Source organism: Plecotus auritus (genome assembly GCF_963455305.1).
Source record: "Plecotus auritus genome assembly, chromosome: 8".
Taxonomy (NCBI): Eukaryota; Metazoa; Chordata; class Mammalia; order Chiroptera; family Vespertilionidae; genus Plecotus; species Plecotus auritus.
Window position 1 is genome coordinate 61,474,623 of NC_137782.1, and position 20,112 is coordinate 61,494,734.

General features: G+C 39.7%; 1 protein-coding gene across 7 annotated transcripts in view; it reads left to right on the plus strand.

The window, feature by feature from the left end:
• Window positions 1–20,112, plus strand: part of TRPC4AP (transient receptor potential cation channel subfamily C member 4 associated protein) — a 106,885-nt gene that overhangs the window by 42,334 nt on the left and 44,439 nt on the right. For all 7 annotated transcript variants that reach the window (XM_080685209.1, XM_080685208.1, XM_080685211.1 and 4 more), the window contains exons 4-7: window positions 7,957–8,014; window positions 9,717–9,772; window positions 12,300–12,428; window positions 16,076–16,283. In XM_080685209.1, the coding sequence (XP_080541335.1) occupies window positions 7,957–8,014; window positions 9,717–9,772; window positions 12,300–12,428; window positions 16,076–16,283 (451 nt within the window). The remainder of the gene's footprint in view (window positions 1–7,956; window positions 8,015–9,716; window positions 9,773–12,299; window positions 12,429–16,075; window positions 16,284–20,112) is intronic.

Genomic DNA, 20,112 nt, shown 5'->3' on the forward strand with positions numbered 1-20,112 from the left:
GGCCTTTTCTAGGATATTCTTAAAAAGTCTTATAACCGTGGTTTTGAATTCTATATCCAGTCGTTTGTTTTCCTCCATTTCTTTCGTTTGTGATCTGATTCTTTGACCCCGCATTTTCATTGATTCCCTGAGTTGGTAAGGTAGATATTTGTGCTAGGTTTCCAATATGGCCCAGTGGGTCTGCTTCCCCAGTTAACCTGAGGTGGACACTCTTGGTGCACCCCTTTGTGGACTGTGTGTACAGCCTTGTTGTAATTAAGTCTTTATTGTTGTTGGTATCACTGGGAAGAATTGACCTCCGGGCCAGTTGGCTGTAAGGATCAGCTGTGTCTATGCTGGGAGAAGTTCGGTGCTGGAGACAGCCTTATAGGATTAGACTTGCCAAATTGCAATAGCCTCTGTGCTCAGCTTGGATGGGGTGGAGTCTCAGTCTTGGCTTCCTGTCAGCCTTGCCCTTGCGCGCATGTGCGCTTTCGGTCCTCCGCCTTCCCCAGCTCGAGTCTCCGCCTGAGAGTCCAGACTCCCCCCACAAGAGCGTGGGTCCCCAGGGGCTCGCCTGGAACTGGGGTTCACTGCAGTCAGAACTGGGGCTCAGTGCAGTCAGGATCCTCTGACTCCCTTCCACTAGGGAAAGCCTGTGGCAACCTCCGCAGCCTTTGTGCGCACTGGCCTGCGTGCGCCTTCAGACTTCTGCCTTTCCCAGCTCGAGTCTCTGCCCGAGAGTCCAGACTCCCCCCGTAAGAGCATGGGTCCCCAGGGGTTCGCCCGGAACTGGGGTTCAGTGCAGTCAGAACTGGGGTTCAGTGCGGTCGGAGGCTTCCTTCCCCCTTCCGCCAGAGAAAGTCAGCCAGGCTCTCAGCCGCCCTTCCTCTCTGCGCGCACAAAGCCCCTTTGTCGTACCTCCAATTCTCTGTGAGCTTTTCTCTTTCCTTCTAGTTGTAGAATTTTCACTCAGCCAGCTTTCCTGTGGTTCTGGATGGTGTCCGTTCTGTCTTTTAGTTGTAGTTTTGAAATTGTTGTGCGAGGCAGCAGTTTAGGTGTTTACCTATGCCGCCATCTTGGTTTTCTCCTGCCATAGATTTCTTGGCGTTAATTTTGTATCCTGCTACATTGCTGAATTCATTTATTAAGTCTAATAATTTTTTGATGGAGTCTTTAGGGTTTTTTATGTACAGTATTATGTCATCTGCGAATAGGGACAGTTTTACTTCTTCTTTTCCAATTTGGAAGCCTTTTATTTCTTCTTCGTGCCTGATCGCAATGGCTAATACTTCCAGTACTATATCGAACAGGAGTGGTAAGAGTGGGCATCCCTGTCTTGTTCCTGTTCTTAGGGGAAATGGTTTTAGTTTTGCCCATCGAGTATGATGTTGGCTGTGGGTTTGTCGTATATTATGTTGAGGTATGATCCTTCTATTCCCACTTGCTGAGAGTTTTTATCAAGAAAGGATGTTGGATTTTGTCAAATGCTTTTTCTGCATCAATTGATATGACTATGTGGTTTTTATCTCTCAATTTGTTTATGTGATGTATCACGTTTATTGATTTGCGGGTATTGTACCATCCTTGCATTCCCGGGATAAATCCTACTCGGTCATGGTGTATGATCTTTCTGATGTACTGCTGGATCCGATTTGCTAGAATTTTGTGTGGTTTTTTTTAATATATTTTATTGATTTTTTTTTTTTCATTTAAAGTGAGCAACTTACTTTGTTGCTTTTTCTATTTTATTGATTTTTTACAGAGAGAAAGGGAGAGGGATACAGAGCTAGAAACATCAATGAGAGAGAAACATCGATCAGCTGCCTCCTGCACACCCCCTACTGGGCATGTGCCTGCAACCAAGGTAGATGCCCTTGACCGGAATCGAACCTGGGACCTTTCAGTCTGCAGGCTGACACTCTATCCACTGAGCCAAACCGGTTTTGGCCGATTTGCTAGAATTTTGTTGAGAATTTTGGCATCTGTGTTCATGAGGGATATTGGCCTATAATTCTCTTTCATTGTGTTGTCTTTATCTGATTTTGTTATTAGGGTGATGCTAGCTTCATAGAATAAGCTTGGAAGTGTTCCTTCTTTTTTTTTTTTTTTTTTTTAAATATATTTTATTGATATTTTACAGAGAGGAAGGGAGAGGGATAGAGAGCTAGGAACATCGATGACAGAGAAACATCGATCAGCTGCCTCCTGCACACCTCCCACTGGGGATGTGCCCGCAACCAAGGTACACGCCATTAACCAGAATCGAACCCGGGACCCTTCAGTCCGCAGGCCGACGCTCTATCCACTGAGCCAAACCGGTTTCGGCAAGAAGTGTTCCTTCTTCTTGAATTTTTTAGAATAGTCTGAGGAGGATAGGTTTTAGTTCTTCCTTGAATGTTTGGTAAAACTTGCCTGTGAAGCTGTCTGGCCCTGGGCTTTTGTTTGCTAGAAGCTTTTTGATGACTGCTTCAATTTCTTCCATAGTTATTGGCCTATTGAGATGTTTAGATTCTTCCTGATTGAGTTTTGGAAGGTTATAGTTTTCTAGGAATATGTCCATTTCCTCCAGGTTGTCCAGTTTTTTGGAATAGAGTTGTTCATAGTATTTTTTTTTAAATATATTTTATTGATATTTTACAGAGAGGAAGGGAGAGGTATAGAGAGCCAGAAACATCGATGAGAGAGAGACATCGATCAGCTGCCTCCTGCACACCTCCCACTGGGGATGTGCCCGCAACCAAGGTACATGCCCCTGACCGGAATCGAACCCGGGACCCTTCAGTCCGCAGGCCGACGCTCTATCCACTGAGCCAAACCGGTTTTGGCCATAGTATTTTTTAACAATCCTTTGTATTTCTGTTGGGTCTGTTGTTATTTCTCCTCTTTCATTTCTGACTTTGTTTATTTGGGTCCTCTCTCTTTGCTTCTTGGTGAGCCTGGCTAGAGGTTCATCAATCTTGTTTATCCTTTCAAAGAACCAGCTCTTGGTTTTGTTGATCTTTTTGTATTGTTGTTTTTGTTTTTTTTATCTCTATGTCATTTATCTCTGCTCTGATCTTTACTATTTCCTTCCTTCTGCTTACACTGGGCTTTTCTTGTTGCTCTCTTTCTAACTTTTTGAGTTGTAGGGTTAGGTAATTTATTACCATTGTTTCTTGTTTTTTTTGCAGTAGACTTATAGAGCTATGAACTTCCCTCTCAAGACTGCTTTCGCTGTGTCCCATAGATTTTGGATTGTTGTGTTTTCATTGTCATTTGTTGCCATGATGTTTTTTATTTCTTCTTTGAACTCTCTGGTAACCCAGTCATTGTTTAATAGCATGCTGTTTAGTCTCCATGTGTTTGATTTTTTTGGATTGTTTTTATTGTAGTTGATTTCCAGTTTTATGCCATTTTGATCTGAGAAGAGGCTTGATATGATTTCTATCTTCTTGAATTTGAAGAGACTTTGCCTGTGACCCAATATATGGTCTATCTTTGAAAATGACCCATGTGCACCTGAGAAGAATGTATATTCTGTGGCTTTGGTGTGAAATGTTCTGAAGATGTCAATTAATTCCATCTGATCTAGTGAATCATTTAGGATTGATGTTTCTTTGCTGATTTTTTGTTTAGAGGATTTGTTCAGTGGTGACAGTGGGGTATTAAAGTCTCCTACTATGATTGTATTGCTGTCAATCTCTCCCTTGATATCCTCCAGAAGTTTTTTTTTATGTATTTGGGTGCTCCTGTATTGGGTGTGTATATATTTACCAGAGTTATTTCTTCTTGTTGGATTGCTCTCTTTAGTATTATGAAGTGGCCTTCCTGATCTCTTGTTATGTCTTTCACTTTGAGATCTAATTTGTCAGATGTAAGTATTGCTACCCTAGCTTTTTTTTCATTTCCATTCGCCTGAAAAACCTTTTTTTATCCTTTCACCATCAATCTGTGTGCGTCTTTTTTTATGAGGTGGGTTTCCTGTAGACAGCAGATATATGGGTCATGTTTTTTTATCCACTCACCCCATATCTTTTGATTGGGGCATTTAATCTATTTACATATAAAGTTATTATTGATAGGTACTTGTTTGTCGCCATTTTTATTCTTTACCCCTGTGTTCCTTCTTCGCTTCCTATTTTTTCTTTTTACAGCAGACCCTTTAGTATTTCTTGCATTGCTGATTTGTTGGTAATAAACTCCCTTAGTCCTTTTTTGTCTGTGAAGCTCCTGATTTCACCCTCAATTTTGATTGATAGCCTTGCTGGGTACAGGATTCTTGGATTCAGACCCTTCCTTCGCATGACTTTGTATATTTCATTCCATTCCCTTCTGGCATAATGTGTTTCTTTTGAGAAATCAGTCGCTGGTCTGATGGGGGATCCTTTGTAGGTAACTTTCTGTCTCTCTCTGGCCGCTTTTAAGATTCTTCCTTTGTTGTTGGTGTTTGCCAATTTAATTATAATGTGTCTTGGCATTGGTCTTTTGGGTTCATTTTGTTTGGGACTCTGTGAGCTTCTTGGATTTGTGTGGGATTTTTCTTCCCTATATCAGGGAAGTTTTCTGTTATTATTTCTTCAAACAGGTTTTCTATTCATAGCTCAGTTTCCTCTCCTTCTGGAACCCCTATTATGTGGATGTTGTTTTGTTTCGTGTTGTTCCAAAGTTCCCTTAGGCTCTCCTCCTGTTTTTTAATTTTTTTTTCTAGATGCTGCTCTGCTTGGGTATTTTTTCCTACCTTGTCTTCTAGCTCACTGATGCGGTCCTCTCCTTCTTCTAGTCTACTGTTGATTCTTTCTGTTGAGTTCTTTATAGCAGCGATGTCATTTTTCATTTCTTCTTGGTTCTTCTTTATTTCCTCTTGGTTCTTACAAATATTATTGAATTTGTCTTCCATTCTTTTCAGCCACCTTATGACCATTTCTCTGAATTCTTTCTGACAGGTTGCTTGCCTCCATTTCGTTTACTTCGTTTTCTGGTGATGCCTCCTTTTCTTTCATATGTGGGCTATTTCTTTGTCTCCCCATGATCTCTCTTCTCCGGGTGTCTGGTTATGTAGTTCTCTCCTTTCCCTAGGCGTAATCTGACCTTTCTTTGAGAAGGTGCAGAGCTCCTCCGAGTCAGTGTATTTGCGCTGCCTGAGATCTGGTATTTCTGGGTTCGCAGTTAGTCCCTGGGTGTTCTGTTTGTAGAGACGCGGGATGTATAGCCTTCCGATAACAGCCACTCTCCCTTCAAGATGGTGTGGTCTCTGTGGTAGAGTCGTCGCTCCGGGAGAGATTTCAGCAGCAGTGTAGGCTGCCCGGTCAGGGGAGCCCGGTCCGGCAGTCCCCAACAGTCCTTGGAGTATAGCTGACCCTCACCCACAAATATCCACTCCCCATATGTCCACACACTCTCCTTTCGTTCTCTCACTCACACACTATCTTGCAGTCTGCCTTCCCATCAGCAGCCATCTTCCCCTTTCCCTGGCTTTTTTCTGTTTGCTCATATGGGAAGGGGTTAGGGATCTCTCTGAAGCCTCTTTTATAAGGGTATAATCTCATTCATGAGGTCTCTGGCCTCATGACCTAATCACCCCCAGAGGCCCTACTTCCTAATGCCATCACATAATGGATTTAACATGAATTTTGGGTGTTCATACACATTCAGATTGTATCAATTTGTAGCTACTCCTAATTTTTTAAGGTCTATTGACTTAAGTGTTGTCTTCTTTTTCTTAGTTAGAGAAGTGAATTTTGAATTTGTTTGTGGTACTTTAAAATGACGAAAGTTTTTTCTGGCAGGTGTGGCTCGGTGGTTAGAGTGTTGGCCTGTGCACCAAAAGGTCTCAGGTTCAGTTCCTGGTCAAGGGCACATACCTGGGTTGCAGGTTCATCCCTGGCCCCCAGTCAGGGCACATGTGGGAGGTAACCACTCAGTGTGTCTCTCACACTGATGTTTCTCTCTCTCACCCTCCCTCTCTTCCACTCTCTAAAAATCAGTAGAACCCTAGCCAGTTTGGCTGAGTGGATAGAGCATTGGCCTGTGGACCAAAGGGTCCCAGGTTTGATTCCAGGTCAAGGGCACATACATATCTTGGTTACAGGCTCCTCCCCGACCCGGGCCCTGATCAGGGCTTGTGCAGGCGGCAATCAATCTTATATCTTTCTACAATATCATTGTTTCTCTCTTTCCCTCTCTCTACCACTCTCCCTAAAAATCAATGGAAAAATATCCTTGGGTGAGGATTAACAAAGAAAATAAATAAATAAATCAGGAGAAAAGTATCCTCTGGTGAGGATTAATAACAATAACAAAAAGTAGAAAGGTTTACTTTTTAGTTATGGCTTCAGAATTTTGTTTCTTGCTTTTGTTACTGTTTCCTTCTAATATTTTAAAGTTTTTATCACATATGTTTAAATTTTTTGCACCATTCTAAATTTATTTTGCTATAATGAGTGAGGGACTGGGATCCTACTTTTCCTCCTAGATATCTGTCCTTACATCCATCACTTGAATGGAGCATGAGGGAGGCTTTCATGTCGTTATTCTGTGTCTTGATCTAGTTTTTGATTGTATAGGAATGATATTCACTTGGTAAAAACTGGGGCTGTACCCTTTATTTCTACTCTTTGCTGTATCATATTATACTTCAATTTTTATTAAGCTTTCTTTTATTATTTTGATTTTATTTCATTTATCTTTTTAATTTAAATTCTTCCCCGCCCCCCCAAAAAAAGTTTTCTTCCCTTAGAAATATTATTTTCTACAAAAGTAAAGATAGAACATTAAACATTTGTATATACATCATTTACCATAAACTTTATTCTTTAATTTCTGCTCAGCAGTCACTCCTCAGCAGTCCCATTGGGTCTATACTGTTTACTTACTAATCAGCTGAAGGGACCCCCCTCACTTTTGTATCATTCATCAAGGAATTTACTTAATAGACACCAATATGTTTATGAAAGGAAAAAGAATAATGTGGGTCTCTAGCCTCATGGCTATTTTTAGTGAAAATGTGTCTTTCTGTAGCAGGTGTCTGTCTCACCTTAGGACATCTTTGGGTCAATGGTTCTTGATTTTATGGGGTTTTCCTCTTCTGCATTCTCCAGGAATCTCAGTTCATTAATAAATATGGGCTTTTGCTTGGGTCATTTTGCCCATTAACTGACCTTTAGTTGGGTGCTTTTTTCTTGCCAAACCCCCTGTTATTGGTTTATTGTGTTTAAGTCTTCTATTTCTTTGCTGTTGCCTAGTTGTCTATTATTGAAAGTGGGGTGTTGAAGCGTTCAACAATTATTTTTGAATTGTCTATTTCCTTCAATTCTGTCAGCTTTTGCTTCATTTATTTTGAGGGTCTTTTATTAAGTGCATCTTTGTATATAATTGTTATATCCTCCTGATGGATCGATCCTTTTATAGTTGTAAATTTCCTTTCTCTCAACAGAATAGGTTTTTTAATGCATGCCTTTTTAAATAGTTTAAGCAAAATTATGTGTAATATTTAAAGTATGTAAAATGAAAAATGAACACATATCATTCCTACCCCCGGTAGAAATAAGTATTAACAGTTGATGGTGCATTCTTGAGATTATTTTTATGTTTATAAGAGGAAACAAATATTCTTTAAGCAAAAGAAGAGTTGAGGTGATATTCTGTAGTTGTTTTTTTTAAAAAAAAATTAAAGCCACATTGGATCTCATAGGTTACCTAATCTAATATGCCTATTTTTTAAAATGAGAAAACAGTCTATGTCGGGGCATCGACCTGCCCAAGTTTACATGGGGAATAAGTGATTAAGCTGGGACTAAAACCCAAGCTTTCATTTCAGACTCTTGGTAGTAGAGCTTATTTCCCTGAACCTCCCTGCCATTTGCCTATGTTGGGAATAAGAGGCTCTTGTAATACTGTTATAGATATTTGGGCCATGAGTTAGCAGAGCAAAGATTATTTTATAAGTTGTGCTTTGAATTAATTTTGAAAATTTCATCTAAAAATATTTTTTTATAGCTCCTTGTAGAAATTCTTATGAGGCCTACAGTCTCTCTCCGGGGACAGAAACTGAAAAGTAAGTATGTTTGTCAACCACTTCCCCTTTTTCCAACCTGCTTATATGATGGTGGTTTCCAGGAGTTTCTCTTCTTCTCTTTCTAACTCTTAATGGTGAGGACTTGCCTTAGATTCAACTGCAAGGTACTCTCTCCAATCCTAACTAAGCAGCTGTATTTATTCATTTTATACTAGGTAGAAATACAGTCTGGTGCTTTAAAAGAAAAAGTGTGAAAACCACTGGGCTAAAAGAATTACATCTAATAGTCCTTGGGTCCAGTTTTTATGTTCTATTTGGTAATTCTTACTTCTCATATACAGTAAGATCACTGTGTGTGTTTTGTTTTAAACTATTTTTTGTTGTTATAAAGGTGATATATACTCTGTGTAAAAAGTTCAGTCATTACCCTGTGCATATAGTAAAAAGTAAAAATGTTTTTGGTGGTGCATTTTTCTTAAGTTCGGTAGTGGATATATGGGTATTCTTATTCTTCCTCATAATTTATGCATATTACAAATATTCTTTTTGGGTATTCAATATTTAATTTATAAAAGGAATAAGTATACTTTGCTTGGCATTAAAAGACAGAGATCACTTAATATTTCATGAATGCTCTTCCACAAACATCACTTTTTTTTTTTAATTAAAAAGTTTTTCCTCCCTAACAGCAACATGACATACTATGTAAGACCTCATTTGTAGGTATAGTGATGGTTAAGAGGATTCATATTCATCTTTGACTATCCATATTCAGATTTTCTTTCTATCTAAATTGGTTCTTCTGTTCTCTGTATACTGGTTGGGGTATTCCAACCTGCTTTAAAGTCATAAAATAAAAAAACCAACAAGCCTCAGTAGGTTGAAAGGTAGTGATAAGGGATATAGGACACTTGCATTATCTCAGGATTATATCAGATAACCCATCTGGTCCAGCTACCTTGGCAGGACTGCCTATTGGGATCTCAGAAAGGAGACCTAGCATTTTTAGGGATATTGTAGCAGCATAAGATTAAGTGGGAATAGTTTTTGAAAAAAAAAATATGCCAAACAAAACACTTTGTCCATGGTTCATATTCAGTTTTATTACCTCCTAGTTTGGCGGTCATGAAAATGTAGTTTTCCTTTTTGTGCTACTTTCTGTTTCTGCTGACGGAGGAATAAGTAGCTAGTTCTTTATTAGGCTTGATAAGTCAGGTATTAAAAGCCATTTCCCTAATATAAATAACCAGATTTATAATAAGAGACATCTATATACTTATACTCTGGATTCTAGTAGTTCAAGTTTTGGAAATGTTTCTTGAGGAACCAATTCAACACAAGCATCAAAAGGTTTAAATTGTTTATTTTTTTTGTCTATTTAAATAGCCAAAAAAACTAAAACAAACTAAAACTAAAACCTTGCATATATTCTAAGCAAGCTACAAAGTGAATATGGCTTATTTTAAATAACGATATCACCATAGACTGAAATAATGAAGACTGTGGAACATAATGAAAATGGCTACTATATCAAACCAAAAGCAGTCTCAAATTGATTTGTGGGTTCTGGTGGGCACCATGAAAATCTTTGGTAAATAAAAACTGGAGGGAGATATGCTTATAGGAAAATAGTCATCTTGGAGGAGATTATGAGAAATTGTTTTTATTTTCAAAAAATTTAATACAGTTATACTGTCTTTTCAATGAAAAAAATAGCCAATTACTTCCCTTTTACTTTCAGTAAGTGATGAAATGTCCAAGGACTGTTTGAGCATCCTGTATAATACCTGTGTGTGTGTAAGTACCCTACCTTTGGTGCTGCATTTTTCTCCCCACCACATCTGCAGTCCTTGAGAAAGGATGATTCAAGGGAGATGGTGGGCCTGAGAGCTATCTTCAGATATTGAAGTAATTGGCCTTGTTTTATGTGTGTCCTAGAACCAGAACCAACAGGTGGAAATTATGGGGAGGCAGAGTTTCATAGTATAGTTGACCTTAACACGGACTGCATAGGTTCAACTTCATATGACCCATGCAGTTCAAACCCGTGTTGTTTCAAGACTCAACTATATTTTCAACCTGTAGTTGGGAATTTGTGGGTGCAGAAGGCTGACTGTAATTACAGGTTTTTGACTGTACATAATAGTGTTCTTTAATAGTGTTCTTTAATAGTCAACTGTAGTTGTTAAGAGCCACGGTTACTTCAGCAGGTACTAAACTTCTTTAACCCTGGAGGTATCCAAGCAGAGACTGAACAATTGCCAAAGGGGTACAAGCATTGGAAGAGTGTCTATGACCTCTAAGATACCTTTTAACCCCCTTATGCCCATTCCTTCATTTTCCTTGTTAGAAGACAAAATAAGAACCAGAAGCCTCACCCACAATTTAGCAGGACACTACTAAATTGAGCAGTGAGTGAAAAAGAATGGTGAATAAAGAAAGCAATTTAGTAGAAAGGAAAGAGCATAGCACTTAGTATTGGAACTTGATTTTGAGTTCTGGTCTTTGGCTTAGTGTTTATTAGTTCACCTCCTGAGCTTTAGTTTCTTATTGGTAGAGTGCAATTAGTAATCATACTAACATCATAGGGTTGTTGTGAAGACTAAATGAGATGATAGATGTGAAAGTACTTTGTAAAGCAGTATACAAATATAGTTTTTATAAGACACAGTACCTGTCTTTAGGAACTTCTTTGGTAAACTGTAAACAGTGAATCATAATACATGGCAGGATGAAACAAGTGCTGTTGGAGATGTGAAACCTGTATGCTATGAAAATGCAAAGGAAAGTTTAATTTTATTTTTTGCCTCGTTCAAAAAAGACTTCAGGCATCTTACAGGAGTATGTAAAATCTATCAAAATCATAAATTTAGAAGTATGAATTTAGAAGAATGAAAAGGATAAAATAAGGGTATAACAAAAATCTAAGAAATGGGCTCATATAAAAATGTAGAGCATAAAATCATCTGGATGGTGCAGCCAACACAAATAGGGAGATATGTTTTAACATTTACACAGCTCAGCATCTGTAACAGTGCCGTGCACTAGAAATACAATGGAAGCCACTTAAGTTACTGTAAATTTCCTTGTAGCAATTTTTTTTTAACTTTTCCATTTATTTTTATTTATTTATTTATGAGGGCATGCCTTTATCGGGGGGATCTCTGCCCTTCCCGGCTGCAAACTCTCTCACTAGCTGCGCCTCCTTCGCCAATTCGGGCTGGATTCCACTGTTTCAGCTGCTCCCTCTATTTGCTCCGGGACGAGGCTCAGGACACGTCCGTCTTCTCTGCCGCCATTTTGTCTCCCCGGAATTTTTTAATAAGAAAAAAATAGGAATAAGTGAAGTTAATTTTATTTTTTTAAAATATATTTTATTGATTTTAGAGAGGAAGGGAGAGGGAGAGAGAGAGAGAAATATCAGTGATGAGAAAGAATCATTGATTGGCTGCCTCCTGCACACCCCCTACTGGGGATCGAGCCCGAAACCCAGGCATGTACCCTTGGCCGGAATCGAACCTGGGACCCTTCAGTCCGCAGGCCGATGCTCTATCCATTGAGCCAAACCAGCTAGGACAAAGTTAATTTTAATAAGTTTAAAATTAAATATCAAGATTTTTTTTTTTTGTACTGACCTTTCAAAATCTAGTGTTTTTTACACTCAGCACATCTTAGTTCAGACTAGCCACATTTCAAGTGCTTAATAGCCACTTAAAGCTAGTGGCACAAATAGGCACAGATGGAGCTATAAGATAAAAATAAACTAATTTTCAGGAAACATACAATTATTCTTGTATCTGAGGCCACTAAGAAATTGTCCTTATTAAAAAAAAAACACCTGTATGATGTTATTGACTCCATCGTTGATTGGCTTTTAGAGTTGAAAATACCAGTACTTCAGGGACTGGGCAGAAAAAAAGAAATGTTTGAAGTTGCTGGTTTTTGGAGTGGGGACTTGTACAAATTGTGACAATCCTGGAGTAGGCACGACCTGCCTGAAAAACATTTACATTCAAAATTTTAAAAGTACTGCTGGTCAAATAGAACTTGGACTACTGTGTGCTAGGTTATAGCTCCTGATTTAGATACTAAGCAGATACTAGGTCACCAACCTGTAAGATTATCATGAAAACACCCCTTCCCAGAAAAATGCATTCGCACACAGTGTTTTGTATATTGCTTTAGGGATTTAAGACCTAAGCCAAGAATTTCAGATGTAATGTGGGATTGTGTTTCCAGTGTCTGGAAGGGATATCTTGCTCTTTATATATATTTTTTTTGTATTTATAACTTATTCTGCCTTTTCTCTCCTCCCTTGTGATAGACGGAAGGAGTTACAAAGCGTTTGGCAGAAAAGAATGACTTTGTGATCTTCCTGTTTACACTGATGACAAGTAAGAAGACATTCTTACAAACAGCAACCCTCATTGAAGATATTTTGGGTGTTAAAAAGGTATGTCCTCTGACAGGTGGGTAACCAGGAGGGAGAGAGTATCTCAACTGATTGGATTCTGAAACCTTAATTAATGTACAGAGCCCTTTTTAAAGAAAAATTCTTCCGTACTCCTAGTGTTAAATAATTTTTTGTGTTACTTAAATATATTCAAGTAAAAGTTGGGTTATTCTTTTTATACTAATAGGTCTTATATGACTATAAAACCTAAACAAATATACAAATTGAAATCAAAGTAATTATAAAACTCAAAAGTTCAGATTGACATAATGAATTTAATGTGATGGCTAATCACTTTGCCAAAATCAAATTGCCCTGAACTCACTAACTATTATAATGCAAGATCTTCTTAGCATACCTACTGCTACCTGCTGTGTGACTTCATTCTCTTACCACTTTTCTATATTTGAACTGCTGTGAAATCTTCATTTATTAGGATATGTTTCCCTTGGTGATTTTTTACTTGTTAAGTTTACCTGTGTTTTTCCCCCATTAGTTGTCAACAGTTAATGTTAATTGACACCAACACAGGAGACACAGGTAATGAGCACTGAAGTGTGGCCACTTGATCATAAGATGTACATTCAAATGATCCAGAATATGCTTTAAAAAAAACTAACTATGATTGAAAGGAAAGCACTAAATTAAAAACTTATCATTGCAATCTCCCAGGCCCTAAAAACATACCCATAGACATCTGTTAGAGAACCACTACATTAGATTTTTGGTGTTACGCTTCTTAGGACCTGAAACTTCCTTCCTTCCCTAGTACTTGTCCCATACATCCATGTTGGTTGCAATTTGGTAGAATTCTTTTACTACTCGGGAGGCAGGAGCAGCCCCTTAGCGTTGGCATTGCTGGGAAAAGGGCACCACATGCGTTGTGTTGTCCCCAGCTTTCATTTCTGTCTTTTTGCTGTACTTTGCTCAGGTTCTGTTTGTTATCACCCAGGCGGAAGATGCATAAGTGAACCATTGTCTGTAGGGACACATTGGAAATGTGTGCAGGTCCCAGACAGACCCTTTGTGTCCTTTGATAAAAAGGCTTTGTTGTTTTTCCACTAACTGTGTGCTCCAGCCCGTGTGAGAGAAGGGGCTTCCAGTCTTCCTGGCAATATCAGCATAGGAGTCTAGAATTGCTTTTTCCATGTTGCCAAAATGTTGATGAGTTCTGCTAGATATTATGGGTATCTTGGAACATTTTGCAAGGGAGGCAGATACCATAAAGAAGGAACCCAAGCCACAAAGTGGGAAAAGGTATTTGCAACCCATGCAACTGACAAAAGATTGGTAGTCAGAATTTATCAGGAATTCTTACAGATTGGCAAGAAAATGAAATAGTTCAGTAGAAAAATGGACAATGATATGAACAAGCATTTCACAGAGGAGAAACAAATGGTTCATAAATATAAGAAAAGATGCTTAACTTCATTGATATTTAGGGAAATGCAAATCAAGACCACAGTTAGAGGAAATAGAGCAAATTTAGTGAGAATGTATATCGTTGACAGCATTTTTGTAGTGATGATAGTGTTTTATATCAGCAGAATATCTTTACCTTTCTCCTGTTTTCTACTTTAACATGCATATACCCTGTGACCCAGCACCTAGGTATGCACTGCCCTGAGGGCCAGGACATCAGTACTACAGCCTGAGTCTCAGGCACGCTCATGGGAAAGCTCATTCCCAGAATGACTCTTAGAAATGAAAACACTGAACTGAAGCCAAGAGGTTGTGCAGTCAATTCAGTGGGTCTGCCAGCTAAATAGAAAAGATCAAAGTGTGTCATGTAAGGGTATTGTTTGAAGAAGTTTTTGTTTCTTATTTATACATGTATCTGTGCATTCACATATGTATGTTTACTGGATTATTATGGATCTTTCTAATTATTGGGCATTGTAAGAATGGTTTGTAAGCCACTGCCCCAGAAAAACTGCACATGTGCATCAAGAAACACAGAACAAAAAACTGAAACCAAGTCTGTGATCTATCTTCAGGAGAATGGGTAAATAAATGTACTCCATTCACACAATAGAACACAGGCATAACTCTGAGGTACTGCGGGTTTAGTTCCAGACCACTGCAATAAAGCGAGAGTATCACAAAGTGAGTCGTAGTCTTTTTGCTGGTGGAAATTTTGCCTTGTATTTGTTAAAAATGCAAAATCTGTGAACTACAATAAAGCAAAGCTCACAAAAATGAGGTATGCCTGTGTTAGGAAGTGGTGGAAAAAAATGAACTATTGCTAAAGGCAACAGCACACTGAAATCATAGAAATTATTGCTAGAAGTCAGTTGCAGAAGACTGGATGTAGTATATCATTTTTATAAAGCTCAGAAATAACAACATAAATCATACGATAAAACTTTTTAAAGGCAAAGTAGTAATAAAATTCAGGATAGTGGTCATTGCCTCTGGCAGAGAGGCATGGAGATGTGATAGTAAAGGCATGTGCAGCTATTCACTTTGTTATGCTTTATACCATATAAATAAAAATTAAAATACATTTGACCCTTGAACAATGCAGGTTTGAACTGTGTGTGTCCTTTATACATAGATTTTTAATTAAATATTTTTTCTTTAAATCGTGTATTACATGAACTTTTCTCCTTTTGAGACATCTTTATATTCCTCAGATAATACCTGCTACTCTTCCTCCCACTAATTTACTTAACTTCTCCTGGATTGGGTATTTCTCTGTCACAGAGAGTACTATTACCAGATAACAAAAATCATTTTATAAAATTTAATACTCATTCATGATAAAAGCTAGGGATAGAAGGAACATTCCTTAATATCTATTAAAACTTACAGCAAACATTAAACTTAACGTTAAACTTTGGAAATAATTTTATTAAAGTCAAGAAACAGGCAAGAATGCCTATCACTTTCTCTAGATAATTGGTTACTTGTGAATATACAGAAGAAGACACCTATGGGAATGTTCATTGCAACATTGTCTATTAGTGAAAAATTGTAGTCCACCTAAATGTTTATAGAAACAGTAAGTTGTGAAGTAAAACAACGAAGAACAAGTGAACTAGAGCTACTTGTATCCTTGTAGTTAAATCTGTGTTGACTGAAAAGTAAAGTGGTATATGATGCCATTCACACTACATGCAGAACAGTACCATATGTTTTTATGGAAATATAAGTATAAAAATGTAGGAATAACAAATACAAAGTTCAAAATAATGATTACCTCTGGGGAGAGAGAAGGGAATGCAAGTAGGTGGGGAAACACGGTCCTTCAGCTATATTTGCAAAACGTTATTTCTTAAAAAGAAACCATCTGTAGCAAGAATGGCAGTTTATGATTCATAAAACTTGAGTGCTAGGTATTTCTTTTGTTTGTTTGTTTCTTTAAATAGGTAAAATGAGCCACATGAGCAAAGGTAGAAAATAAGAACAGTGGTGCTCAAAGGGTTTAATCCTTAGACCAGTCCTAGGAGGTAGGTTAGTCCCATTTGACAAATGAGCAAACAGACTTAGAGAGGTTCTTTAACTTACTTTGGGTTGCGCAGCTGTAAATTGCAGAGCTGGGATTTGAATCTAAGTGGCCACATTCTTAGGGGAATGCAAGAGAGGCGCACATCTAATTTCTAATGCACTGAGCACAGGGATTGTTTTATTTGTGTCTTCTGTAGGAAATGATCCGGCTAGATGAAGTCCCCAATCTGAGTTCCTTGGTATCCAATTTCGATCAACAGCAGCTTGCTAATTTCTGCCGGATTCTGGCTGTCACCATTTCAGAGATGGATACAGGGAATGATGACAAGCACACACTTCTTGCCAAAAATGCTCAGCAGAAGAAGAGCATGAGCTTGGGGCCTTCTGCAGCTGAAATCAACCAAGGTAAAGTCTCTAAACTCTCAGAAATTTAAGATTGTAGCTCTAAGACACCTTTCTAAATCATCTAGCTTTTTCAGTATCTCTAGAGCTTAATCCATGTGAGGGTTCCTGGGATCCACTTAGAATGTGCAAAATTTGTGTGCATTTGTTCATCATTTTGGAGGGCCGAGTCTGTAGTATTCATCAGATTTTTGAATGGATCAGAACCTCAAAAAAGTTAAGAATCATTGTTTGTCAGAGTCACAAAAACATGTACCTTTTGATCCACTAAGTCTCTCTGGGCCTTTATTCTATAGGTTATGCATACACACACACACACGTATATACAAGGTTATTCATTGCAACATGGTTGTTTGTAATAACAAAAGACTAGAAATAATCTAAATGTTCTGTTCATCAACAAGAGACTGCCTAGTTTAAAGAATCTCTATATATAATCTTCTATATATATATATATAAAGAGGTAATATGCTAATTGGTCCTAACGGTGTCCCAGTCACAACTGTTCAACAGGCTGTGCGCACACAGGAGCTGGTGGGTGGGGATGGGAGCAGGGACTTGCGCCACCGGGATAGGAGGCGTGCGCAGGCCCACGGCACCGCCCGGCCCAGAGGGGCAGGGGCGTCAGGATGGGGGTGGGGCCTCAGCGGAGAGCGCTCAGCACTCCTGCACCGGGGTCTGAAGGCGCGGAGAGGAAGGGAGAGCAGGTGGGCAGTTAGGGGTTTAAGCCAGGAGGGCAGAGCAGATAGGCAGTTAGAGGGATCAGACAAGAAGGGGAGAGCAGTTAAGGGGATCAGGACAGGAAGGGAGAGCAGTTAGGGTCATCAGGCCGGCAGGGGAGTAGTTAGAGCAGGGGTGGGCAAACTTTTTGAATCGAGGGCCACAATGGGTTCTTTAACTGGACCAGAGGGCCGGAACAAAAGCATGGATGGAGTGTTTGTGTGAACTAATATAAATTCAAAGTAAAGGAGCAGAGGGGAGAGCAAGAGAACCGGATAGAAGAGCCGGATCCGGCCCGTGGGCCGTAGTTTGCCCACGGCTGAGTTAGAGGCATCAGGCAGGCAGGAGAGCAGTTAGGGGCATTAGGCAGGCAGGCAGGTGAGCGCTTAGGAGCCAGTGGTTCTAGATTGCGAAAGGGACCCCAGATTGGAGAGGGTGCAGGCCAGGCTGAGGGACCCCCCCCACCCCCGCACAAATTTCGTGCACTGGGCCTCTAGTATTTATATAATGGAAAATTATGTAGCTTTTAAGAAAAAAGAATGAAGAAAATCTCTACATACTGATATAGAAAAATATCCAACGTGTATTAATGGTAAAAAGGAAAATGCAGAACTGTGTGTATAATATAATACTTTTTGTATTAAGGCAGGGAGGCGGGACTAATCAAATGTATTTGTTTGCTCATATGTAGTATGCATAAACTGAAAGCTTACACAAGAAAACTAAAGTGGCTACCTGTTAGGCATGGGTGTATTTTTTTATGTATGTTTGATTTTAAACCATATGGATATATTGGTTATTTAAATGAAAAAAAAATGATTTGAACTCATCTACTCCATCTATTGCTTTTTGTAAGCAAAGGAATTCTGTTCTATTGTCCTGGCGTAAGCAGGTTTGGGGGGAAATTAGGCATATATCTGTTTGGTCATAAGAGTATAGATGATTTATATTTGAACTAAAGCATTGTGTCTTGCCTTAGCCGGTTTGGCTCAGTGGATACAGAGTCAGCCTGAGGACCGAAGGGTCCCAGGTTTGATTCCAGTCAAGGGCACATGCCCAGGTTGCGGCTCGATCCCCAGTGTGGGGTGTGCAAGAGGCAACCAATCGATGTGTCTCTCTCACATCAATGTTTCTCTCTCCCTCCCTTCTACTCTCTCTAAAAATCAATGGAAGAACTATCCTCGGATGAGGATTAACAACAAAAAAGCTAGTTCTAGAAATACAGTTGGTTAAAAAAAATCTCATGTTTACCATAGGGTTAACCAAATAACCAAAGTAGAATAATAAAAATTCATCATTAAAAAGCAGCAGTAAAGCCAAAACTGGTTTGGCTCAGTGGATAGAGCGTTGGCCTGTGGACTGAAGGGTCCCGGGTTCGATTCCGGTCAAGGGCATGTACCTTGGTTGCGGGCACATCCCCGGTGGGGGGTGTGCAGGAGGCAGCTGATCGATGTCTCCCTCTCATCGATGTTTCTAGCTCTCTATCCCTCTCCCTTCCTCTCTGTGAAATATCAATAAAATATATTTTAAAAAATAAAAAAAAATAAAAAGCAGCAGTAAGAAACTACAACCAGGAAGTAGAGGAGAAAGCAAGATGGCGGCATAGGTAAACACCTAAACTGCTGCCTCGCACAACAATTTCAAAACTACAACTAAAAGACAAAACGGACATCATTCAGAACCACAGGAAGGCTGGCTGAGTGGAAATTCTACAACTAAAAGGAAAGAGAAAAGCACACTGAGACTCAGAGGAGCTGTAGAAGGAATAGGTACAGAGACGTGCGTGCACGGAGAGGACTGGCAACTGAGTGCGTGGCTGGCTTTCTCAAGCGGGAGGGAAACAGAAGCTCCCGACTGCACTGAACTCCAGTTCCGGGTGAGACTCTGGGGACCCAGACTCATACGGGGAGAAGCTGGACTGTCAGAAAAGAGAAAAGCACACTGAGACTCAGAGGAACTGCAGAAGGCAGAGGTACCGAGGCGCACACGCGGAGAGGGCAGGCAACTGAGTACGCAGCTGGCTTTCTCAATCGGGAGGGAGACAAAAGCTCCCGACTGCTCTTTACTCCAGTTCCGGGCGAGACTCTGTGGACCCAGACTCATTCGGGGAGAAACTGGACTGTCTGGCAGCGGGCGAAACTCAAGGGCGGCTTTCTCTCAGAGGTGCTTGCAGTGATTACCACAGGACACTGAGACCCAGGGGCCTCATAGGGCAGGGCTGATGGGAAGCCAATGCTGTCTGCTCTACCTTGAGACTCCGCCCCATCCAAGCTGAGCACTGAGGCTTTTGCAAGTCTTGTCTCATAAGGGTGTCTCCAGCACAGAAGTTCTCCCAGCGTAGACACAGCTGATCCTCACAGCAAATTGGCCTGGAGGTCAATTCCTCCCAGTGATACCAACAACAATCAAGACTTAACTACAACAAGACTGTGCACACAGCCCATAAAGGGGTGCACCAAGAGTGTCCACCTCAGGTAACTGGGGAGGCTGAGCCACTGGGCCCTGTAGGACACCTAGCACACAAAGCCACTCTGTCAACTCAGGGAAGCAACCAAAATGCAGAGACAAAGAAACAGGTCACAAATGAAAGAAATGCAGGAAAGCAAATGACTGGATATAGAGTTCAAAACCTCGGTTATAAGGTTTTTCAAGAATTTTCTAGAAAAGGCCGATAAATTTAGTGAGACCTTCGAGGATATGAAAAAGGACCAACTAGAAATTAAGCATACACTGACTGAAATAAAAATAATATACAGAGATCCAACAGCAAAGAGGATCGCAAGAATCAAGTCAAAGATTTGAAATACAAAGAAGCAAAAAACACCCAACCAGAAAAGCAAAAAGAATCCAAAAATATGAAGATAGTGTAAGGAGCCTCTGGGACAACTTCAAGCATACCAACATCCGAATTATGGGGGTGCCAGAAGATGAGAGAGAGCAAGATACTGAAAACCTATTTGAAGAAATAATGACAGAAAACTTCCCCCACCTAGTGAAAGAAATAGACTTACAAGTCCAGGAAGCGCAGAGAGCCCCAAACAAAAGGAACCCAAAGAGGACCACACCAAGACACATCATAATTAAAATGCCAAGGGCAAAAGACAAAGAGAGA